Raw genomic sequence first — 24,597 nt, forward strand, 5'->3', positions numbered from 1 at the left:
ATTTTGTGTCTCACTGAAGTATAATATAACTCGTATGAAAGAATGAGATCCAATTTGGTGTAAAAGAAAGATGTTCTGAAAATATCAATGATATTACAAAAAAAAAAACAGAAGCGAAACATAAAGAAACACATTTATAAAGGAGGGCAAAGAAATAGCAATCACATAAAGCCATCGCTTAAATCTAAACCGTTAATTCGTTGACTGCCTAGTTGCTCTAAGGGTCATTGGTTAGTTAAAGATTGACTCATTGTCCAGTTGACCGGGGCAGCTTTTCCAATGTTTTGGGTGTGACAGGGTGTAGATGAAAAAGGCATCACTCCGTATCTTAATTTACTTTTCTTTATTTTTTCTCATTGAATTGTTTATTTCAACCCCCACAAACTATAAAAATATTTATTCTCACGGGACCCAAAATTGATTTGTAGCCAAAGTTAAAATCCTTGTGAATAATTTCTCTTCCGTAGGGCGATATAAATCAGAGCTGTTCCAGTAGGGTACCCCACACAATGAGTCATAGCTAGACATATATTTTAATTACAGGATTTATTCATTTTTCAAACTTTCAGAATTTTTTATTGAATAAATATAACACAATACATAATTTTTTTTTTTTATCCTTTCTGCAATAATACTGTAGTCTGAAAGAAATATATCTGACTTCAAGATCTATTAGCCATTTGTCCGTTTCATTTTCTTCTTCATTTTCCAAGGACCTGCCTGTAATTCACCAAAAATTTCTTATGATTAATATTACTTGTGGTCCTGTGGATCATGTCTGCTTTGCAAGCTAGCTATCTCACATACTTTCTTGTGTTTTTTAAGTGCCCAAAATGTTTAATTGTTTATAATACAGCATTGATTATGAAAAAAGAAAAAAGAAATAAATAAATAAAGAATCACAATCATTCCATATAATCTTGAACTAGGTGTGGCAAATTAAAGGCTTGTTAGATTGATTGTCAAAATTTTTCAATGCACAAATTATCTCCTCTATCACATTAACACAAAATATAGACGTACAAATATTTTCACCATATTTCTTTATCTCATATATAAGTCTCTGTATAGCTTGGCCACCAGTTTCCCCAAACTTTTTTTCCAGTTTAACAATAAAACATCACATTTTTCACCTTCTCTTTCAAAGCAGGCAGAGGCTGAACACAAGATCTGTTTCCATTTGTTGTGCATTTGCTTCGTATTTTCGCATTCCCATTTGAATCAGCAGGTTCCATGTAGAATCGAGCTCGATAGGCTGCCAAGTGAGCATAGTAAGCAGGAGGAACTGCATACATAACAAACAATAATATATCTTTTTTTCTAATATGATATTGATTAATAACACGATGAAAAGAGAGAAAAATCTTACCTACAGAGACAGATCGTGTGCACCTAGCATACCTGTAAGAAAATAATTACCAAACGTTAAAAAAGAAAAGAAAACAAAATATGTGAAGTAGTAGTAATTAAGTAAATACAAGTTTTTACGTATAGCAGAGGTTATTTGTTAGAGATTGAATCTCGTCAGCACTGAAATTGTTTTCGTCCCACAGAACATGATAATGAGCAGGTCTACTGGTCCCCTGTAAGATTCCAATTTCCAGTTTCACAATTTGCGCGTTAAAATTTTCAAATATTTAATTTCTGTATGATTGTGATATAAGTCTAGTTTTCTAAAGTCATACCTGGATTCCTGCGTGACTGCATAAATAAAAGTCAAACTCAGTTGGATGACAGATCTTCGAATCCACTACAGTACCTACATTTTTTCGGAAATACAAACTTATATATATATATTTTATGAAGATAACAATTGCACGCATCAATAAATTAACCAAAAGTATAGTATATTTTATGAAGATAACAATTGCACGCATCAATAAATTAACCAAAATTATAGTTGTTTATTAATTTCTTCCTTTTCTTATATAGAACCAAGATTTCGATGTTAACCTGGTAAGATGTTGCCACTCCTGTCCATGCTATTTCTATCATTGTGATTGTTTGGAAAAAGTCTTGTATGGTGTCGCTTTTGAACCACGATAAATGTTACTGGAGGTTGGTAAGATGGTTCTAATGAGGCACAGGCCTGGAACATGGCTGGATTATAACCTAACCACATGAAGAGGAAAAGCATATTGTCCAGAGAAATAAGGAGGTTGAATGTTAACTGACCTTGCGAATGGCATCGAGTTCATAGAGTAGAATCTGGTAGAACTGACCTTCACTTACACCATCCCTTCATGAGAAGTAAAGGATATGTATGCCACAAGAAAAAAAAACTATGTATGAAACAATAAATTTAGGAAAAAAATCTTGAATTCAGAAAATATAAAGAAATTAGGCCAGTATTTCCTTTTGCTGATTGATTAACTACCTGTAAAAGATAATCCTCAATGGTTTCTGTCCAGTGGCCTTCTTAAATGAAAGCAGAAGTTCCCTGTAAAAAAAAGCTTGAATTAGTATGCTTCCAGTGGATTTTGGATTATCATTTACTCTAAAAACTTGAAAACTCTAAATCAAATATCGAAGGCTTAAAAACCTGTTCACATTGTACTTAAACTTTTTTCTTTATCATGCCGTGCCTTCAAAATCTCAAACACATACCTTACCATGCCACCAGTGACAGTACCCCGCTGAGGATCCTTCCAAGTTTTGAATAGATCTTGAATAAGTTCTTCCCGGTGAGGCTGAGCGCTGACCAGCCCGGCATACTTGGTAACTTCTGGCCAGTCTTGGGAGGCCACCACCTATAAGTGTTACATTAATTGAATGGCTCATAAACCAAGGAAAGTTATAACCACTTTTCAAGTGACTGAGGATTCAAGATAAGCTTACAGCTGCTATAGATGGGTAAATGTCATCTCCTGATTCAGGATGAGTTACATCAGCTCCAAATATAATTGTTGGGATGTCACTGACCAAAGGAATTCTTGACCTTAAAGCATCTAAAAGCACTGTGTTTCTTCCTCCCATCTGAGTAAACAGAAAACAAGAAACTATGATTCTGAGGTTAAACAGAAAACAATTGCAGTAACAGATGATTAATGGATTGGTTAACGGACCTTGACATTGATTTTCAATGAGACATTTGCCAGGTACTGTCTACTAATCTTGTAAACATGCTTTGTTAGGCAGCACTGAGAAATCAACCCCAGATCTGTTTCGCAAATTCGTTTGAGGTCACCTGAGCATAGAAGATGTTGATTTTAGTTGGAATAAGGGTTTCCATGCCTAATCTTTAGTCACAGAAAACCAATACTTGAAATGGCAGTGATTTGCATACCATACAATGAGCCATTGTGATCTGGAAGAATGGCAATGAGTAACTCCAACTCTTTCCCTTCAAGTGTTTTTTCAGCAGTACAGCATACATGTTCCAAGGCACTCTTTACCTGATCAGGTCTAGCTGAATATGGAGGAATCACAGGATCCCGACTAAATTCCTAAAGATCAATATCATCAGATTACAACAACATCAATCGAATGGGTTAAAACGAGGCTTTAGAAGGCAACCGATTTTTATAAGAAATGCTCAATAGCAAAATGTTTCCTGCTTAGTATTATCCTACCATTCCAGAAATCTGGCACATCTGAGCCAACTGTTGACAGAAATCACGAGCAGTGCTCTCTTGGATGCTTCGCGAGAAGTTAATACAAGCCCAATGTTTTACAGTGCTTCCATTAATCACTTTCTGCATTATTATAACAGCCATTATTGAATTTGTCTTCAATTACTATGACAATCTTTTCTGAAACTAATAAATTTTTTACATCTAAGTGTTAACCAACCTTGTTCATCATATTCCACTGACCAACTTGGGGCAAAAACTCTCTCTCTTTTCCAGTATCATGATACTTCAACTATCAGAAAGTTGGGGGTAAAAGGCAAATTTGCTTAGAGTCTCTATGTGAAGCTGAGTTGCCACATTAGATATCAAAGTGATATTGAAATTTACCCATGGAGCTGGAAGAACCCGTGCCTCAACTGGTGCAAGTTTGGTATCTATATTTATGCCAAACTCCTTCACATAAGCATTTTCCCCATATGCATTTTGGTGAATTGTCTGCAGAGACACTAAATTTTAGTATTGCTACTTTAGATGGATAATTTCAATTTCGTAGCCTTTAGTATTGTTATTCTTGTAAAGTAAACAATAAATTTTGGGAAGTGCTTATATGAACCTGTAAAATATCAGCTTCTTGTTCATGTGGTCTTTGGCATGATACCTTCAGCAGAGAAGTTATCTGTTTCTCATTCAGTCCTTTTGTGTATCTCTGTCCTTCAACTATCTTACAAGCCTGGAATATTGACCATTACATGAATTAATTAGATGTACTTCAATTGCTGCAAAGGGACAAAGGAACTCGCTGGGAAAATATTGAGCAAAGCCTACCTCCATTGGCAAATAGTTCACCTTCTTCTGGTTTCCAACTTGAAGGCTAGGTAGATGAGGATACTGAATGGTATATCCATATACCTCTTGGAAGTAATCAACAACTGATTTCATGTTCATTTGCTCATCAACTGGGAAACTGCTTCCAGCAAAAAGAAAGCAATTTCTGTGGATAATAATCTTGAACCAACAACATACAATATAAACAATAAAGCACAGAATAGGAGCTTTAAAATAAAAGCATACAGTAGTTCACTTGTAGGCTGTGATGTCAACCCTGAAATCCGGTATTTTCTTCGCACATTTCCTCTGTGTGTGATTTCAACTTTGACACCTCTAAGGGCTTTCTTAACCTGCGGTAAGCTGGTTAGATTATATATTTATTCGCAATTATCTTCCTACTTTTAAACAGTTGCTTCAAGGATTATCATATGGTATGGTAGTTACCTTAACACGGTCAGCACCTGACAATGGTCTTATAAACACGTTCTTATCCAAAATTTGAGTTACGAAATCAATTACCGGGAGTGGCTCTATGAATGCAGTAGATGACATGTCTGAACAACATAAGAAATTATTACCAATGATGTTAACCGTATATGGTATAAATAACTGCTTTTCTTAGGCAATAAGAAACCTAAATGGAGAAGAACTCCCACCAATATTCAGTGACAATCCCATCTGAGTAGGTCTTATACTTTGATAAAAACCTCGCCAGGATTGCAAACCACTGCCTAGCTGCTGCGGTCTCTTAATACAAGGAGAATACAGGAATCTTCCAACTGCTACATATCTACAAAACACAATCATCCAGATTGAAGGATAACTAATTGCAAATTTTGATGTCAAAGGAAATTGAACCAAAAAAAAAAAAAAAAAAACTGTACCTTTGCGCCACAACCTCTCTTAAGACTATATCAATGATGCTAAGTGCTTCTTGAGGGGTATCAACTTGTTTTCCAGCAAGAAGATTGCGTAGTTGGTGCATACGAGCAATAGCTATGAACTTGATTGTTACTCTGAATTCTTGTTTCCTAGCCAAGCACAATTCAACCATCAGTTAAAATGACAGAAAAATATTTTACCAATTAGAGAACAAAATGTATGAAGCACAGAAAGTTGAAATTGATAGATTACATTGCACTTTCTGTCCCTTCATGTTCATCAATTAAAGTAACTATGAACTCTTTACAAGTAAAGGGCAGCAATCCAGCCGTATAGAGATTTCTTCCTCCATCGAAAACAGGGAGTTTCATACCAAGCTCAGTTTCTCTATTCAGTTTCACCAACTGTGTCATGATAGCTTTACTCACTCTACGAGAAGTAACTTCAGGGATTATTTCAACCTGAACTCAAAATGTGAAAAAAAAAACAATGTTGTTAATGGTTCCAACTCTGCATTCGTTAAACTTTTCATCCTAGATACAATTCCTCAATCTAGAATAAGCATTACTTACACTATAATGACTAATATTAGTGTCTGGTATATCTGCAAGGAAGTGGTTAGCTTTAACCAAGCATTTGGTTCCAAGCTGCCCAAACCCAGGCCTTGTGTGGAACATTAAACTCTTGCAGCGAGAAACAGGAGACTCATCCACATTTGAACCAATCTTTTTTCTACCTCTTTTTATTCTTCCATTTCTTCTACTTATATCTACAGTAAGAGTTTCTGCCTTGTGATCCATGCATTTGTGCTGAGGTTTCCAGTGAATCGCCTGCTTCTTCTCTTCTGGGTCTTTCATTTTCAATGGGGGGTTCTGCCTGATTAAAACAAAAGAAAAACTTTCACATGGTCGCTTTGAGTGACTAAGGCAGAGTTAGACAGAGAAACAGAGAGGTTTTGCACCAAAAGGAAAGAGTTTGATGGCTTTAAGAGGTAACAAATGCCGATAGCAGGCATTGCATTTTACACGTTTTCATTTGAGAATCTTTGAGAGCTTTGTTTTTTCAAAAAAGGAAAATGTAAGAAGTTGGAAAGGCGCGAAGCATTGTAACGGCTGCAAACTGAAAAAGATGATCAAAAGAACGACCAGAGAAAAGAAAAAAATAATGGCATCAAAATCTTTTAATTTCACCTTCCAAGGATTTTATATTCACGCATAAAAACGAGAAAATAAAAAATAAAAAAAAAGGAGAGACGTCCAGCCTTGCAAAAGTAAAGAATCGAACTGATTGATTGAAAGATGAATATTTAATTATAAGGACAAAAAATGGAGGCCTTTAACTTGTGAATGGTTAAAAGCATATAAAACCATGGGTTAATGTGGTTTTTACACATTGAATATGTGTTCTGGTCTGGTCTTGTAAGGTAGCAAATGAAATCACCCTTTTCAGCGAACAAAGAGGAGCTTTATCTCATCCCAACGCTAACTTATACCATGAAAAAACAGTGAGAAAGTACTGTGACAACACGTATTTAATCTGTTCATTTGGTTCTTGTTTTTTTTTTATTAATCGGACAAAGTGCACGAACCTTTTTTTTTTTTTTTTTCGAGCTAATTAAAAGATTGCCAGGGTTTTTTCTTTTGAGTTTTTGTGTTTTTCGGGCAGAGGAGTATGGTCGTGAACTTCAACATGAATATGTATTGTCCATTCGCAGGCCTTTTATTTTTATTTTTTCAAATTTACCAACCCCCAAGCTACTCATTTTTGTAACAATATCTAAAAGACATTGCTTGAATTTGAAAAGAATCTAATTATATATATATATAAGTTGTTATTAAAATAAATTTATTAAAAAAATGTGCAATTTTTTAGTTTTCATTTTTTTTTTTTAATCCTTTTATCATTTTGTTTAGAATACGGCAATATGAATAGTATTCAGTGGCATCGAATTAAAATGCAAAATGGAGGTCGAATGTCAATGTATTGTCTGAATTACATAGTACATTTCTGTCCTAAAGCAGCTCCAGTCAGGCCAAAGTGCCATTGACTATTATGTATAGGGTAACATTATCGGGGTAAAGAATCTAAGAAGCAATGCAAGGTCCTTTTCACACATCGGCTTTCCTTCTAATCTCTTTTCAATTTTTCTTTTTTCTTTTTTTTTTTTAAATCATTGATATTTCATTTGTAAATAACAATCCTTTTTTGGCATTTTAGAAGAGCTTGAATGACAATTATGATATATATATATATATATATACACATCGTTTTTAATCTGAAATTTCTAATTTAATGCTGAGGTCTATGATTATAAATTTCTATCCCTAACTAGCTTTACATATATTTGTCCTGTATCCAAATATACCTAAATGTAAACCCACGTAATAGTTTTTTTTAAAAGCAAAAGTCCACGAGATAAATGCAAACAACACCTATATATGCTAGAAATGAGTAGGAAATGAGAATGAAACATCAGCATCATAGACCACAAAAAGAAAGCAAGTATAAGAAAGAGAGACTCGTATATAAACCAAACAAAACCCCAAAGACGGAAAGCTGTCTATGTTTCACACACCCATCCATATTCATGTATCACGTGTGATGGATATGTAACAAAGGAGAATAATCCCTAATTCTTCTCTGCTCAACATATGGTCGACAATAAAAAAACAAAATTTAAACCCAAACCTGCACATTTATTTATATTCCATTGCAATCATGAGCGAGCTAAGAGATAAAGAAAAAGCGCACAGCCACTACTAAATATATTTTAATCTCCACAGCAGTGCCACTTTGAAAAACAAGAACGCCATAGTCGTAGAGTAATAAAGTGAAAGAGTTAATAAGGAAGATCACAGACCTTGCGTTTTACGCTATGTAATCCCAGATCATTCAACGCCACACTGCCTCTGAAGTCTGAAGCCTGAATATATATTATAAACAAATTAGAGTCGCTAGCTAGGTAGCTTAGCTTAGCTTGTATGTATATACGCAAGAGGAAGAACTATATTTATATGGGTCGTCCAAATCTTTGTGATTGGATATGCTAGAGAATAGGGTGGTCTTTAGGGTAAGCCTAGCAAGCTACTTAACTGAAGTGAAATAATTACACCGGAAAGTGAAATTAATGTGAGAGATTTAAAATATAGTACGTAATTGTCAGCATTGATACACAAACAGATACAATTAAGAATATGAAACAGAGAGTTCATAAATGCTTTGATCAAGAAGAACAATTGGAAGAGAAAAACATACAGAAAAAAAAAAGAAAAAAAAAAAGAAGCAATAACAGTTAGTTAATCACAAAATTAAACCGGGAAAAAATAAGCAAGAGAAAACACTTGGAAGAAGTGCATTAAGGTATCAAAGTGGGGTAGGCAAATCAGTTCAGTGAACTCTCTGAATATAATGTTATGCAGGGAAGAACATATATAATGAAAATATGAGTTTAGAACGAAGCATGCCATAAAAGTGTGTGCATACTGTATACATATATATATATATATGTATACACACACTAGCGTCTCTATATTTGAGAAAATTAAACTTTAAACGAGAAAAGCTGAGCAAGAGTGTGAAAGAGTTCTGATATGGGCTTTTTGGTCATGAAAGCGTGCATTTTGACAACATAAAATACCACTATAGCTTTTGGTTTAATTTTGCATCACTAAACGAAAAGAATGAGTAATATATAAACGAAAGGGAGATGAACAGTATAGTATTGTATAGACAAATCGATAAATGATTAAAAGGTGTGAGATTCCCATACAGAGTCTGAGTCTGAGTCTGAGAGAGAGAGCAAAAATAAAGGAGAAAGATAGAAGAAGGTGGCGGTTTGGTCTGAGCGCTCTCTGCAAAGCTTTTCAGTGCATTACCAAGCTGGTTTTCTTTCTTTTTTCAGCTAGAACACAGATCTGGCAATTGTAATTTCGTAAAGAAATAATAAGTCAAAGTTCTCAACGGAGAAATCACCGGGATTTCACACTCCGCTGATGAATTCCGGCCAGAGGTCAGAGAGATGTTTTGGTATAAAATGTTTGATGCCTTGATGGTGGAGATATGTACATACATAATACATCTATATATATATATATATATATGACAGAAACGTGGGTCATCCTTTAAAGAGTAGTGAGGGCCGGCTCAGCGACTCTCTTCTGTATTTTGCCGTACCTCTATTTTTTTTTTTTTTTTTTTTACTTCAAATTTGTCTATATATATATATATATTATTTTATATTTTTGCAATGTGTCTTTTGGCAGAAGTAAATCTCTAATGGCTTTATTGAATTTTAAGCTTTTTTTTTGTTTTTTTTTATTCAAAGTTGGATTATTGTCCAACAAAACATCTATTTCTTTTCTTTAAATCCTCTCATTAATCTTTCTCCTAGTAATCTTTCTCCTCGTAAATAAAAAGAAAGTAACAGATTTATAAAATAAAAAATAAAGATAGCTTTATTAACATACCACTACAAATTAAGAAAAAAATAGTACTACAAAAATTCTGGTGCACAAATTAGTGGTCACCCCCTGCTAGAATCTAGAGCATATTTTATATATATGAATTTTAATAATAAATAATGAACAGTAAATGATTGGAATGACAAAAAGTGTGTTTGATTCGATACCCCATCCCACCGTGGGCAAAAGAGTACAAGGCAGATTATACTTTTAGTGACACTGACCGTATTTAGATTGACAAGCACTATTTGTAGACTTATAAAAGTAGACCCACTTTATGTTAGAATTATTAGCGATTAGACATGATGTTTGAATTCTAATTTGTCTTCCTAGCTAATTCAAAGGGAATAATAATACTATAAAGTGCAAACTTTTTTAATTTGATGGGTAAAACGAGTTAAACATCATTAAGCTTTTGAACCTTAATTTTTATTACCCTTTTTGCATTTGACATTAATTTCTTATTAATTTGCAATCATCAATAATTTATGGGAAAGGCAAGCCCCAAATAATAGCCCCCAATTGTGTAGTGTCCTTCTCTATTGTTTGCTAGTGCTTATATATATGGCCGAATAAACAGGGAAATAGCTTTGATTAAAAAAAAAAAAAACTTGTTAATAATAACGGAAATAGATTGTTTCTCCAATAATCCATATATCAATATCAATGATAAAAAAAAAAAAAAAAAAAAACAATTTAACCATTTAGTTGAATTAAGTAAACACCACCTAAAAGTGGATGGTGAAATCATGTTCAGGATTCAAACTCTATTAACCAACTCCATAATACACAAGAATAATTACATTTATCAGCCAAAACCCAAATTCTTTTTAATTGTAAGAATTTTTTTTTTTTTTTGGTTGGGCTTTCTGTAGTTACCAGACCATTTTTCTTTTACTCTTTTTGGTCGTCTAGCAGAGAAATTAATAATGTAACAATAAGTGACTATTTCTCTAATAATTATATCTCGATAGTCGAGGTTAATTCTTCGTTAGCAAAGTTTTGGAAGTTACAAGCCAAAAGTCCAAAATGTTAAAAAGTATTGGAGCCAATTTATGGGCTTCTTGAAACTCTTATATCCCACAATCTCAAATATCAGTCCAACCCACTATTATTGGGCCACAAAGTTTGTTTTCCTAGCTTTGTGTTCTCTTCCAAATTTGCCCTTAATCTAGTCCTTTATTATTCCTCTTTTATTGTCTCAAAACCAGCTGTTATTATTATTGTTATAATTAACTACCCTCACATAAATAAATGTGTTAAATAGAATTCTAATACTTGCAATCAAGAAAAAAAGCTAAATTTGGTGCGTTTTAAAAGTTCGCAGTTGATTTGGTAGCTAACTTGCTTAACCGCTGCAAAAAATAAGAAAAAAAAAGGGCAGAGAGATGACAATCGACGACGAGAGCTCAATATATGTAGGCGGCCTACCATACGACGCAACCGAAGATAGCGTTCGCCGAGTCTTCGATTTGTACGGTGCCGTCGTAGCTGTTAAGGTAGACCCACAAGGATTTTCATTTTCATTTCTAAATTCGGCTTTTTATCCAATGCTCTCTTTACTATCTGTCTTTAGGGCTTTAAGCATTTACTGTTAGGCTTTTGTTTTTTTTGCTTTTGCTTATTAATTGATTTTTTTTTTCTTTTATTTGGATTCAAATTGTTGAGAATACTAGGAATGGAAAATTATTGTGAGTGACAAATTATTGGGCAATTTTTGTATTCGTATGCTCTTTTTTTTTTTTTTTTTTTGTGAAATAATTATTTTTTGCTTTCTGTTGGGAATGTATTGCTATACGAAGTAGATTTCTGAGCAACCCAGAAGAATTAAAGCGCTGAAAATTGACTAATACGAAGGTTGGGAATACCAACTAGTTTTGAAGTAGAGAACTTGAGCAAGAACCTTCTTGTTCTCCTTTAAATGTGTTTTTGAAGTTAGTTAGGAAGAACTGAGTGAGGCAGACCAGTAAATTTAACAACATTTGTTTTCTTCTTTATTTATTTATTTATTTTCTTCAGAGGGTTTAATTATTTTTGAAACTGATAAGTACCTGTATTCTGTTCTTCCATGGTTTCTAATCTTTGCAAAGTTTAAGGAGGATGCTTATGTAGTTTGCTGCCTATAATTTGTTTAACTGCATTGCTTGTATGCGGGTTGAAAGGATAAGCAGACATGTAACTAGGTTATACTTGGCCTGCAGATTATCAATGATTATGGGACTAGAGGAAAATGCTATGGCTTTGTTACTTATACGAATCCTAGGTCAGCAATTGATGCTATCAATGACATGGATGGTAGGGTACGTATTTTCTTTTCTTTTATATCCGATTTTATTACACTCATAATCTGTTAATATAAAGAATAATAGTGATTTAGACTTTTGACACTGTGAAGCTTTGAATTAGACTATTGATGGGCGGGTTGTTAAAGTAAATGAAGTAAAGACTAGAGGTGGAAGATCAAGGTTTGGTAGAGAAAGTTTTCGATGGAATATTGAGAGGGACAGGGGTCGAGATCAAGAAAGGGAATATGATCATGATAGAGAGCGATATCGGAATCAAAGTGACAGGTCAAGAGAGCGTGATCGGTCTCACAACCGTGATCAGGAAAAAGAAAGAGAATATGAGTATGCATATGATCATGATCAGGCAAGGAGTCATTTCTTAGATAAAGGTCGAGATCAAGACAGAAATTTGGAAGATAATGAGCAAGACCACAGCAGGAACCATGATAGGAGATGGGAAAGAGAACACAATTTGGAGTTCAACCCTGATAAAGATAGGGAAATGGATGGAACCAACGGTCATGATAATATTGTCCCCATGTATAGAAATCAGCAGTCAAGGAAATGGAATGGGTAAGAAACCTTTTTGCTTTTGCTTGCCATTCAACTCCACCAAGATTCCAGTACTGTGATTTATTTTTAGTGGTATTTTCTAAGATTTTAAATATTAACCTGCTTGGTAAAATCATGCTGTCTTTCGTGTTTCCATAAGAAACTTTTCTTTACGTACTTGTAACATTACTTTCAGCTGGTCATTGGGCTGATTGATATGACATTAGTTTACACTTCATCACTTAACTAGCAATTATTCTTTTTGGGATGGCAAAAAGGATAAAATAAAGATATAAACTGCAGAATATTAACATATTGGCATATGAATATAACTTTATTTTCCATGTCATGGTTTCTTTTGCAGTTTTAATTTCATTGATTTAACTATGTCTATTGCTTGTTTTATGCAGTAATAATATTATCGACCGACATAGTGGAGAATTTTTATCCAATTTAAGTGATGATTATGATGATGATGTAAGTTCAGTGTTTGTTATCTATGTTGAGGTTGTGAGTGAAATTTTACATTAAGGGGTGATGTTTTCCATTTGTTCTGTTTGCATTATTAGGTAAAAGCACAACTAGAGAGATCCACTCAAAGGTTTGAAGAACTCAAGAAGGAGGTTTGTTTTCTGTTTAAAATTTGAGCACAGATAGTTATACATGTATTGCTTGTCATTTAACAAGCGCTCAAGTTGTGCATCAATTAGAATTTGTCAGTTTCATAATTCCATCTATAAATTATTCATCATGATACTTTGTATACGCTACAGATAAACTTATTGTCCATCCTTCTTGTTATGTTTACCTCAGACATTTCAGTAGCTGAATAATCTAATATCCATTACCTTGTTAGATTTCTCTTGTGGAAGCAAGGCTAGAAGAGAAAGGCAGACATGTTTTAGATTTACAAAACAAATCAAATGTATATTTTCTTTATCCTAAATGCAAAAGTCATTTTGTTTCAACTCTTTTCATTTTATAGCATAATCTCTTTATTTTCGACTGAGAATTGGATGGTGAATACAGAAATTGGAAGATGCATTGGTAAATGCAAAGAAGAATTCTTCATATCATCGGATGCAGTTGACCAAGGTATTCACAACGGTTAAAAATTTACTGTAAGAGATCCTGCTGGGACATCGATTGTAGCTAACATTGTGTTGTTTAAATTGTGTTTAGCTGCATAAATATTTCCTGCAAGTAAAAGACTACTCCGAAAAACTTAAAAGCTGTGAAAAAGAACTTCAGGTTAGTATCTCCATCCATTAACATTTCTCATGTCTTGTCGTCGCATAATTCAACTTTTTTATGCTGCTCAACTCCATATGGACTTGTTACTCCACTTACGTAACATGTCACTTTTAGATTATGGAAGATGCTTGCTCTGAATATGTTAATTGTCCACACAGCACTCAGGTGGTAAAATTTTGTAAAATCATGTTTGGATCGTAGAATTTAAGAACTTGTAAATCTTCTTCTTGCAGTCCCTTGTTGATTCAGCGATGGCAGAAAATATTGGTGGTGATGATGTTGCTATACGGGGTGGAATCCTGACAAATGGCAATATATGATATCATGACCAAAGATCTTGGAAATAACAATTTTTTGCCTGTATTTTTCTTCTTTTGGTGGGGTGGCGGGTGTTGATTAGAATATGGTAGTCTTTGGTCGAAGGTTTTGCGTTATGATGTGGATCGTCATATTTGTTTCTATATGTTGAATACCCAAGTGGACAATCTGGTTGTTTTATTTATAGATGTATATATACTTTCATCCAATTTATCTCTTTGAAAGCTGCCTCAGTTATCCATGTATGAATATATATATATATATATATATATATATATATATAACGTGGATTTATATCATAGAACAGAGACCATCAAAAACTTTAAAAAGTTTTACTAAAAGTCAAAGTTAACGAAGAGAAGAAGATGGAGAAACAGACTAAGAGTGATTTCGTTGTCATAACAATTGACTAATAGAATTAATCAAAGGTATTGTGCATGCCGCCGACATTGCACATTAATGTAGTTGTTTTGCAAGGGTATGGGGACCGACATATTTGTTATATGCCTACAGAGTGCCAATATGTCCATGCGCATATATATACCAGTCCATGATATTCAAAGAGATGAGAAATTATCTTTCGGAAAATGTAATAACACTGTATCGAAAAGCCATATGAATCCAATTAATATTCTTCGATATTTTCTCAAGAAGGGTATAAAAACAAATATCCAACTGACTGTTATGGCCTTGGTTATCCTCTCTTCTAGTAATAAACAAATATATATTAAATATTATGTAGACATAATAATTAAGAATAAAATTACAATTAAAACATGAACCATCCTAATTCTAACCCTAACCCTAAATCTAATACAACAAGTGATCTCATTTCCATTGATATATTTTTTTAAATTGACTCAGTTAATTAGCCAAAACATTTCTCTGATCTCCTCCATTCTCACTACTGTCACCTTTCCAGCTACTGCTCCCGGACTTACCATCTTCAATGCTCTCCGACCGGTCACCACCGACCCCTCTAGCATCAGACTCAGGCGAGCTGTGGGTTTGTGAGGCGGCCTTGTACAAGTGGAGCTGGTGATGGAGGGTGTGGTGGTGCAACTGGTGGTGAGGAGGAGGCGGTGCCGGAGCCGGTGTCGGTGCGCTGTAGAAGTCTTGTGGGACAGGCGGGGCACAGTAATGGGGTGGTGCATGGGAGGCTGGGTGGGGACTGTAGATGGCTTGGGCCCCACTGTGGGCAGCGGCTGCTGCGGAGGCGTATTCTGGTGGAACCCAGATGCCACTTATGAGTACCAACTGTGGTGCTGGGGCTCCTGCTGTATGTGGGCTCGGACTTGGCCGCCTGGTGTGGAGCCTATATTTCTGTGTTCCAAAAAAAGACCAAATTTATAATCAGTTATTCATACCTCAGTGGATGATGGTTCCTATTATATGTTGAGAACCTACTGAAATACCGTGACAGTTTGTATTGAAAACATGTTTCATCCAAATTGTCAGTTTTATCATTTTAGAATTCTAAAGAAGAGGGAAAGAGATGGAAATACCTGCAAATGGCTTTTAACTTCATCATTGGTCAAACCGTCAACCTTCATCAGCTCTCTGATCTGTTTTGGAGTGGCCACTGAAAATCAATGTAAAATAAAAAAATTAGTGAAAACCCAAGGAAAAAAAAAAAAAAAGGGTATGATTTTGTAATAATGGTTATAATATGATTGGTTTTGGTTTTTATTATTATTATTATTATTATTTTTTTTTTTTTTTTTTTTTTTTTACGTACCTTGAGAACCACCAAGCATTTGAAGAGCATTGACAAATCTTCGATGCAAGTCAGGTGACCAACACCTCCTTGCTTTTCTATGAGTTTGAGAAGAAGTAGTAGTATTGCTACCGTTATTATTATTGTTTGTTTGTTGTCCATCCGATCCACTTCCACCTCCTTTTCCAGGCTCAATAACTCCACAGCCGCCATTGCCAATCTTACCTGAGTTATCTGATCTCCTCGAACAAGAAACTCCATTCTCGGCCTCCAAACACTTCTTATTATCCTCCAAATCTTTGTCGGTGGATACGAGAGCCAATTCTGGAAGAGGTCGTAAAGTGGGACTTGAAGAAGATGAGCTACGGTCTTTTGAGAATGGAAGAAAAGCTCCTCCTCCATTGTTTCTCTGCAATTTGTTGTCAAAAGCAAGTTTTGGGCTTACGTTGAAGCCTATATCGGCTTCTTTCGTAGACGTAATTGTGGATTGGGGTTTGGTTACATCGCTTGCTTGACTCCATAGCTGTGCTGATGTCATCCAATTTGCCTTATCAGAGATGTTTGTGCTTTTCTCTGAGCCTTCAGAGTTTGAATGTTTAAGGGGTATGAATTCTTCAAGAACCGGTCTTGGTCCTTGATTGGCTCTGTAGGCCTGTAGCTGTTGCCTTGAATTCTCCACAGCTACACCAAAATTAAATTAAAAGAAAAATAAAATGTCATTTTTCAATTAAAAAGTAAATATAACAGTGCATATATATATATATATATATATATATAACAAATAAAGTTTACACACGTAGAGAAAGCTATATGTATCTCTGATTTCTATGAATAAAAAGAAGAGAAAAAGAAAAAGGTTGAAAACCAAGGCATGGATCACATGAATATCCACAGGTGGCTAGAAAAAAAAAAATTAATTCTTTAATCTTCATTTTTTAATCTCTCTATGATTCTAATTAATTTTAACATGAAAATATACAAGCAATATTAATACAAATCAGATTTTTTTTACATATATATATATATATATATATATATATATGTATATATCCTTAAAAGGTCAGAAAATGATAAATAATATAGTACCCTGGGTAAGAAGTTGCATGCAAAGAGGAAGCTCGCGTTTAAAGGCATCGATCTTGAGCCTTTCTTCTTCAAGGCGAGAAAGGGTTTCTTCTAGTTTCCGGGTTTGATCAGCTGGATGGTCTCCAAATGATTTTAGCAGCATGGAATAGCTATGGGGTTTGCATTCCAGGGATAGTTCCGACGGCGATGCCATTATACTTTTTGGTTTTTTGTTTTTGTTTTCCTTTTAGATGTGACAACAACAAACAGATAGATGTGGGAAAAAACGAAACTGCGTTTTCAGAAAATGTTCATGTTATCAAATAACAACAGGGGTATGTAGGAACAAACAAGGGCAAAAGAAGGTGTTTGGCTGCTTTCTCAGTTTGAGATAGAGAGAGAGAGAGAGAGAGAGAGAGAGAGAGAGAAGAGAGAAAGGAAGAAGATGTTGTTTGCGAACACAATGAGGATCGTAAGAGGATCGTCTTCTTTTTTAGGGTGAGTTCAAGAGGAATAAAGCAAGAATTTGGGGGGAGAGAGAGAGAGAGAGAGAGAGAAAAGAAAAAGCAAAGGGGATAAAGAAGGATGGTAACTTCTTGCAAAGAACAAAGGCAAATAAAAGCCAAAAATGTGAGAGAGGTGGTCTGAGTGAAGGAATCAAGGAGGTTCTGACACTAGAGGGTCATGTGCTTAGGACCTTATATGATTTTTATTTATTTTTGTGCCTTTGAGATTAGTCTTTGTACGAAATTCAAATTCACCAAAACAAAAGATGATTCTTCTTCTTACTGTCGTACTTTTTTTCCTCTTTTCTTTTTATAAATATGCTTTTCTTTTTTAAGTCTTTGGAATCGTTACGAGCTAGCCATGAACATCTGCCTATATATATATATATATTGTTCTTACTCAAATTCTTTATACATTGCAGTATATTATTGAAACTGGTTTTACATATGATTTTTCACAAAATTCATTGCTTCTTAATGAATTTAGCAGATGGAGGACAAATATCAAATACAAGAATATATATGTATAGATGTGATTTAAAATGCGTATGTGTATTTTTATAACGTAAAAATCTAATATCAAATAAGATAACATATTTTTTTTATATTAAAGATCCATACTTTATCAAAAAAAAAAAAAAAAAAACATATATATATATATATATATATATATATATATATATTACAAAATGCTTTTAGATCATATTAAAGAATTGGCAAAAAAAGGGTCAAAAAAGAGTGGTGGTGGATAATTTTATGGTTGTGATCTTAGTTATACCATGTAAAAAAAAAAAAAAACTCCATAGCACCGTCATGTAGTACTTTGAGGAGTCCTTTACATTAGCAAAGTATTCTATATCATCCTTAATTATAAAATATATGGTATACAATATATTACTAGATGAATCTACCGAGTTAACAAAAAAAACATAAATAAAATGGAAAAAAGGGGTTTTGGGAAGGAAAGGAGCATATACCATAATTCAAATTTAATGTGTATATATATATATATTTTTTTTTTTTACCACCGTATTGGGGAAAGAGAAGGAAAGAAAGGACATATTCAAATGACCATATGCATCTTTTTCTTTTTTGGTTCCAAAAAAGTTGCATAATTGCTCTCTAAAATTGAGTGCATTCAGAGAGGGAAAAAAGACGAAAGATTAAGAAGAAGAGGAAGAATATCTAATCTAAAAAAAACGAAAACATTCACCTTAAAGAATATAATATTTGCCTCTAAGAAAGGAATATCTTAGTTCCAATTCTACGACTCTAAATTAAGGGAACACAACTCACAAAGCTTAAAGGAGCAAAAAAACCCAAACCCCAACTTCGTAAAGAATAATAAAGGAGGCTAAGAGTAGGGAATCTTCTTCTGCTACTTACTTTAATGAAGTGGGTAGGAAGGTAAGAAGATTCTTTATAAAAATTTAAACAGAATTTATTTATTTATTTATTTTTTTCTGGGGTCTCTGAACGCCCATAACCCCATTCGGATTCGGATTATTAGAATATAATATATATACATATATACATGTATGAATATAGGAACAAAAGTCTTAATTAATTTGTAGATATGAGATATACCCACCATGCATGAATATTTCTTTCTGGTGGGCTTTGCTTTTTCTTTATTTATTTCTTTCTTTCTTTTTTCTTTTAAATAATGAACTTTTTTCTTGAACATATATTATATTTGTATACATAAGAATTTTGCCAGACTAAGAGAGTAATAAGCAATAACCAATCAATATAAAAAGAGTTGGGTTTGGTCTCTCCCAAATAGAGCAAACGGAGATCTGAGGAAAATAATAAGAAAATGAAATTAATTATAATAAACAAAGTATGAGAGACTGGACTGGATTGCATCGAATTCCCTTACAAAGACAAGGACAGAGAGAGAAAGAGAGAATGAAATGATGATGGTTGGTCGCTTTCTAAAATCAGTCTTATGGTACAAGACTCCAACCCAACCCTTTTGTGGAGATTCTTGTTTTTTTTTTTTTTTTTTTTTTTTTTTTTTTTTTGGGGCCTCTTTTCTTTTTTTCTTTTCTTTCTTAATTTCTCTCTCCTGCCTTTGTATTTTAGGAAGAAAAGCAAGACAGATTCTCCTCGTGACACGCGTCCTGATATTCCCTCCATATCGTCCTTCTGAATATCCCTTTTGTCTGGCGCTAACCCAGAGGAATATTCTCTTTTCCCCATTTTTGGATTTTTTTTCTTTTTTTTTTTATTTGTCGAAACCCGAAACCGAGGTCTGTGTCTGTCGACGCCCCCAGTTCTCTTGCTGTTTTATTTTCGCTCATGCTAACGTGAGCCCTGATGTTTCTCTACGCTAACCTGCGCCACTGCTCATCAAGACAGCACCAAATTCTATATGATATACAAATATAACATCATGTCATCGGATTCACTCTTCGTAGGTTTGAGTTATTATTAATTTATCCATTATTTAAAAACTGTCGTATCATCTATAATAATAATAATAATAATAATAAAACTATCATATAAACAAGTTTCGTGGTATATCCTTAATTATTTATCATATTAAATGCACTCCAATAAATTTAATATTTTTTTTCTTCTATATATTAGATACACAACTTAAATAAATTATATCTTACAGTACAATCTAATGATACAAATACCTCCCATGATAATGTAGATTATAATTTTTGTGACGTATAAGCAAATAGATTTATCATCTATGAAGCATATATGTTTAATTAAGAGCATTTACAATAGATTTATGAATTGCTAAAATATTTTTGGTACAACATAAATATAAAACAGTTATTTAAGAAAATACTTTTCAGTGGATTTATCTTTAACCCTGTCTATGTACTGTGATAGTGAGACAATGATCAAAACAAAACAAAAGCCTGAACAAATTTCATACACACCAAAAAAGAAAATATATCACACAAATTTCAACTTTAAAAATGTTGCATATATAAAATGTAAAACAAAAACCAAAAAACTTTCAAATCCTTTGTAAAATCTGAAGAATCTTCTTTCACAAAGTTGCAAAACCCTTAGAGAAGTCAAAAAAAAAAAAAAAATGCTGATAATCAGTTAGTATTTTACTGTTTAGAAATATTAGCCATAGTCCACGTGGCAACTGCCAAGGATTACTTTTATGGGTTAGAGCCTCGAAGTTTCCAATGGGTTTTAGGATGGGCCAAAAGTGAGACCTCTGTAAACAGCCTATCTCTTACTTTTTTACAAGCCTATCTCACGTACTTTATAATGAAAAGCCCATCCAAGAACCACTAGTTTTTTGACAGAAATTTCCCTCCAACCTCCCTACTTTTTTTTTTTTTTTTCCATGCATATATATATATATATATTTGAAAAGTGTTCAATTCCAAAGCCTGTCAAAATTCCCTATAAAAAAGTTAACTATATAGCATATAAAATCTTTACATAATGTATCTTCAGTTTTTAACTTTTTCTTTCTGAAATATATTTGTATGCCATTGCCAGGACATTGGCACAATTTCATGTGCCAAATCCGTACTAACCCCCCACCGTTATAATTATGACCTGCTTTTGTTTCATCACTTATGACAAGAATCTCATTCTTTTCCGTTTCATAATTTTGAATGCCACTGCCTCATATTATAAAGTTTAGAAATGATTGGTAAATTAAAGCCCTTTTGGTTGTTATCATTATATATATATATATATATATATATATATATATATATATATATATATATATATGTATACACACTCAATGATAAATAATGAACTTTCGAGTTTTGGTTGTGGCGGGGATGGGAGGAGTTTAGTACTCTGTCTATTTGTTAGTGCACCACAATGCAACAGAAAAAACTTAAATATATAGTTAAAAAAAAAAAAAAAAGCATATAAAATAAGAAACAGCAATTAAAGGTTGTATATTATCTTTCCCCAAAGAAACAAAGAAAAAAAAATTGGAATCGATATCATATATAATACTTATGCGTATACACGGTTGCATTTACATATATAGTCCTTCATATATCTTTGACATCATACCTTAGTACATGAACGGTGATTGGCTGAAGAGAAACCTTACACACGAATCAATAAATTATTAAGTAAAAGAAATAAGCCCCACAAGTGTCAGAAATTAGTATTGCATATGCGACATACGGTATACTAGAATCACAAATAATTAATATTAAAGGCTTTTTAAATAAATTACATAAGTAATTATGCATGTTAAGATTCTATTCCGTTGCGTCCAATTATTTGTCACAATCTCTGAAACAAGGTTCGAAATTTAAAAAAAAAACAAAATCAAGAGTTCAAAGTTATCTTTAATTTGGTCTAAAGAGAAGAAAAAAAGAAAATTACAATTTAAAAAAAAAAAAAGAATGACTTTTATGTTGCATTATATGAAATATTCTTAAACTTTGCGGAAAGCCAGTGATGGCTACATTTACGGGCTGTAAGGTTTGTCAATGAGAATCATCTAAGTTGATTTTTTTTTATTAAAAAAAAATGATAAAAAAAAATTCTCTTTTTTATATGAGAAACGGATTGTTCTAATAAATTCCCTAATTCACTTTGGATAGATTCTTTGCTTTGGCATCAGAATTTGATTATTTATGGATGATTGCAAGCTGTTTTGGATTTGAATTATTAGGATGCTTCATACTTATCTTAATAAAAGGTTTTGTGCTCCTCTCAGTTTTTCTGAATGTTCCCCTTTTAAATGATAAGAAGCGTATTATTCTCTTAAAGGGGAATTAGAATTAGCACAGAGAAACTCACAGAAACCCAATAGGTAAAAGGATATTTACAAATTAATGAAAATGAAATTATGTGTATATATATATTAAAAAAAATCACTTTAAATATAAAAGATGAAGTTGGATGCATAAATTCTATAGAAATCAACGCAAAAGTTGCAGAATAAATATTGATTATAATTAGTTGATAGGAAATAATCCTATATAAGAAATTAAAATGGTGGATATAATATATACCACAAAAATATTATTTGTTGCAGGTGCATGCAAGGTTCCTAATTAAAGAATTAGTATCCCCCTTTTCAAATACTTTAAGAGGTACTTTGACTGGCATTAGATAAGAATATTTGTACTGGTAGTTCTGCATTTTTCTTTATATGTGTGTATATTAGCATCTTTTATATATATATATATGTATGAAGCATGAGAAAGTGGAGGAATGGAATTAGAATCACTTTGGTCGGCCTCTTACGAAAAAGACGATGAACTTGAAAAAAAAGTTACATTTAGCCAGTAGAGTCTCATTGAAGTCTGGAATTTTCAACCCCAGTGAACAAAAAATTAATAATAAAAAAAAAATGTTAAAATTCAACTATAGATTATTGACCTATTATTGCTTGTCACAAGTTTCTAATAAAGAAGGAAAGCTGACTATATAGCATTTATCAATCAAAATTCCTTTCCCAAATATTCCTCATCAATCTGATGCTAAAGCTCAGATATCTCAAAGTTTATACACTTGTATGTACATATAAAGCTACGTGTTGTATATAGTGATGTTTATCAGCAAAGTTGCGGAGCATCCAAAGTCATATCCACCAACCTAATTTATCTTTTTGGAGATGTGTTTCTTTAATTCTCAGTTTTCTTGCTTTGTGTCTTCAAATTTGTTAAAAAATGTAACAAAGTTAAAATTATAAAATATCTATATTATTTTGACAAAAGCTAGCTAGTTACATTCGTGAAGTTGATGTTTAATAAAGCTGTTGTTCTTCAAAGTTGCATCACTAATGATTTTAGATTATTTAACTGTAGAATTTTAGAAATCATAAATCCATGTTAAAATTATAGCTTAAATACAACTAAATTATTTTAATTTGACAGTTTTTTTTTTTTGGCTGAAATTATTTAAATATATTACTTGGTCTCAATTGAATGCTCTACTATTATATGTATAGTTACATACAAAACATCTTCTTCTTTTTTTAAAAAAGAAAAAGAAAAAAAAGAGACAGAAATATTAATAAACGAGAACTAAATAGAAGAGTTCGATAACTTGTCTGAATGAGATTGAAAAATATGACTGGTTCAACTTCAAAACTTTCTAATCCATCTTGCTAAGATCTGATACCCAATCCAATTAAAAAATGTATCGAATATAGCGGGGCGAGTTTACCCAATCCACTTTTAAAGGTGATCTTTTTCACAGTGTTAACGGAAATAGAAAGGAAAAAAAGCCAATAACTTTATGGTTGCAGACATTGCAGTGGATATTTCTGGATATAATTTTGTTAATATTAGGAAGATTTTACAAATTGAATGTTATCGGACCTCTGATTTGACCCGAGAACCGGGGGAGAGTGGAAGCTTATGGGCCGTCATTTTTGGGCTTAGTTTTGGGCATCAAGGCCTTCACTACTATTTGAACCTTGTTAATGGGCCTTTCCCTATCTTTTTTTTTTTTTTTTTGAAAAAGGCCTTTCCCTTTCTTATGTATCCTAATTTCGGATTTGGTTGTTCTTTTCATGCCACTTAAATTCCTAATGACATTACGTTTTAATGCAAAATTATTATAAAAAAAACCTTATGTTTTCACTATTTTTTCCATTTTAATTTTTTAATCAATTTGAGTAAGTAGCCACCTGCATATGTTGGAAATCACCTCAACTCTAACCACATTTTATCAATTAATAAAGTGAAAATGCAAATAAAAGCCCAAATGTTACAGAATAAAGAGGGATAGAAAGCACAACCAAATAACAACATTATAAAACCCCATATTTCTTTCAACAAAAACTGAATAATGAAAATAAAATAAAAACAAAAATACTGGCATTTGGTAAAAGCAAGTTTTTGCATGCTTTTCAAAGCCACATAAGCTAGCTGAGGAATGAGAGTACTTACCAAAGTCGTTAGACTCCTTACCAGAGTCCTTACCGGCTGCTAACATTGTTCACTGCAAAACAACATTCCTAATAATCAATGTTTTCATATGATTTTACTCTTTTAAAATAACAAGGGCGTGGTAACGGTTTCTCCTGTTGCATTAAGCTCTGTTTAGGACAATGAAAGCTAAAAAGCTACCTTTTTGGCAAGGTCATTTTCACCATTACATTAAACCACATGAATGTTTACTTGGATAGCATCTATTTTTTTATTTATTATATAAGCAAGTTCATGTTTACTTGTAAAGTAT

At 33.0% G+C, this 24,597-nt stretch overlaps 3 protein-coding genes across 4 annotated transcripts; 1 reads left to right on the forward strand and 2 right to left on the reverse strand.

The window, feature by feature from the left end:
* Positions 1-888: 888 nt before the first annotated feature.
* On the reverse strand, positions 889-9,327 carry LOC107431701 (protein argonaute PNH1). 2 transcript variants are annotated; one of them, XM_060812813.1, is made up of 24 exons: positions 9,052-9,327; positions 8,143-8,205; positions 5,855-6,158; positions 5,535-5,743; positions 5,285-5,431; positions 5,057-5,190; positions 4,845-4,954; positions 4,644-4,750; positions 4,398-4,536; positions 4,186-4,302; positions 3,960-4,067; positions 3,793-3,864; positions 3,573-3,695; positions 3,287-3,446; positions 3,066-3,187; positions 2,839-2,976; positions 2,608-2,750; positions 2,378-2,440; positions 2,176-2,239; positions 1,954-2,089; positions 1,686-1,759; positions 1,489-1,583; positions 1,370-1,401; positions 889-1,255 (listed from the first exon to the last, which is right to left on the reverse strand). In XM_060812813.1, exons 3-24 carry the CDS (start codon positions 6,137-6,139, stop codon positions 1,107-1,109), a joined length of 2,727 nt encoding a protein of 908 aa, XP_060668796.1. In that variant the 5' UTR covers positions 6,140-6,158; positions 8,143-8,205; positions 9,052-9,327; the 3' UTR covers positions 889-1,106. The 2 variants fall into 2 exon arrangements, with proteins under 2 accessions (XP_060668796.1, XP_060668795.1); XM_060812812.1 differs by having other exon boundaries at positions 889-1,285.
* Positions 9,328-10,984: 1,657 nt separating this feature from the next.
* LOC107431702 (uncharacterized) lies at positions 10,985-14,388 on the forward strand. The gene is made up of 9 exons (XM_016042679.4): positions 10,985-11,241; positions 11,944-12,042; positions 12,149-12,600; positions 12,990-13,056; positions 13,149-13,202; positions 13,436-13,504; positions 13,609-13,674; positions 13,762-13,830; positions 14,067-14,388. The coding sequence occupies exons 1-9, from the start codon at positions 11,131-11,133 to the stop codon at positions 14,151-14,153; spliced, it is 1,074 nt and encodes a 357-aa protein (XP_015898165.3). The 5' UTR covers positions 10,985-11,130; the 3' UTR covers positions 14,154-14,388.
* A 366-nt stretch (positions 14,389-14,754) lies between these two features.
* On the reverse strand, positions 14,755-17,592 carry LOC107431689 (myb family transcription factor EFM). Its single transcript, XM_016042668.4, has 4 exons — positions 16,955-17,592; positions 15,890-16,549; positions 15,657-15,733; positions 14,755-15,474 (listed from the first exon to the last, which is right to left on the reverse strand). The coding sequence occupies exons 1-4, from the start codon at positions 17,145-17,147 to the stop codon at positions 15,016-15,018; spliced, it is 1,389 nt and encodes a 462-aa protein (XP_015898154.2). The 5' UTR covers positions 17,148-17,592; the 3' UTR covers positions 14,755-15,015.
* Positions 17,593-24,597: the final 7,005 nt, after the last annotated feature.

Source organism: Ziziphus jujuba, chromosome 11, assembly GCF_031755915.1.
Source record: "Ziziphus jujuba cultivar Dongzao chromosome 11, ASM3175591v1".
Classification (NCBI taxonomy): domain Eukaryota; kingdom Viridiplantae; phylum Streptophyta; class Magnoliopsida; order Rosales; family Rhamnaceae; genus Ziziphus; species Ziziphus jujuba.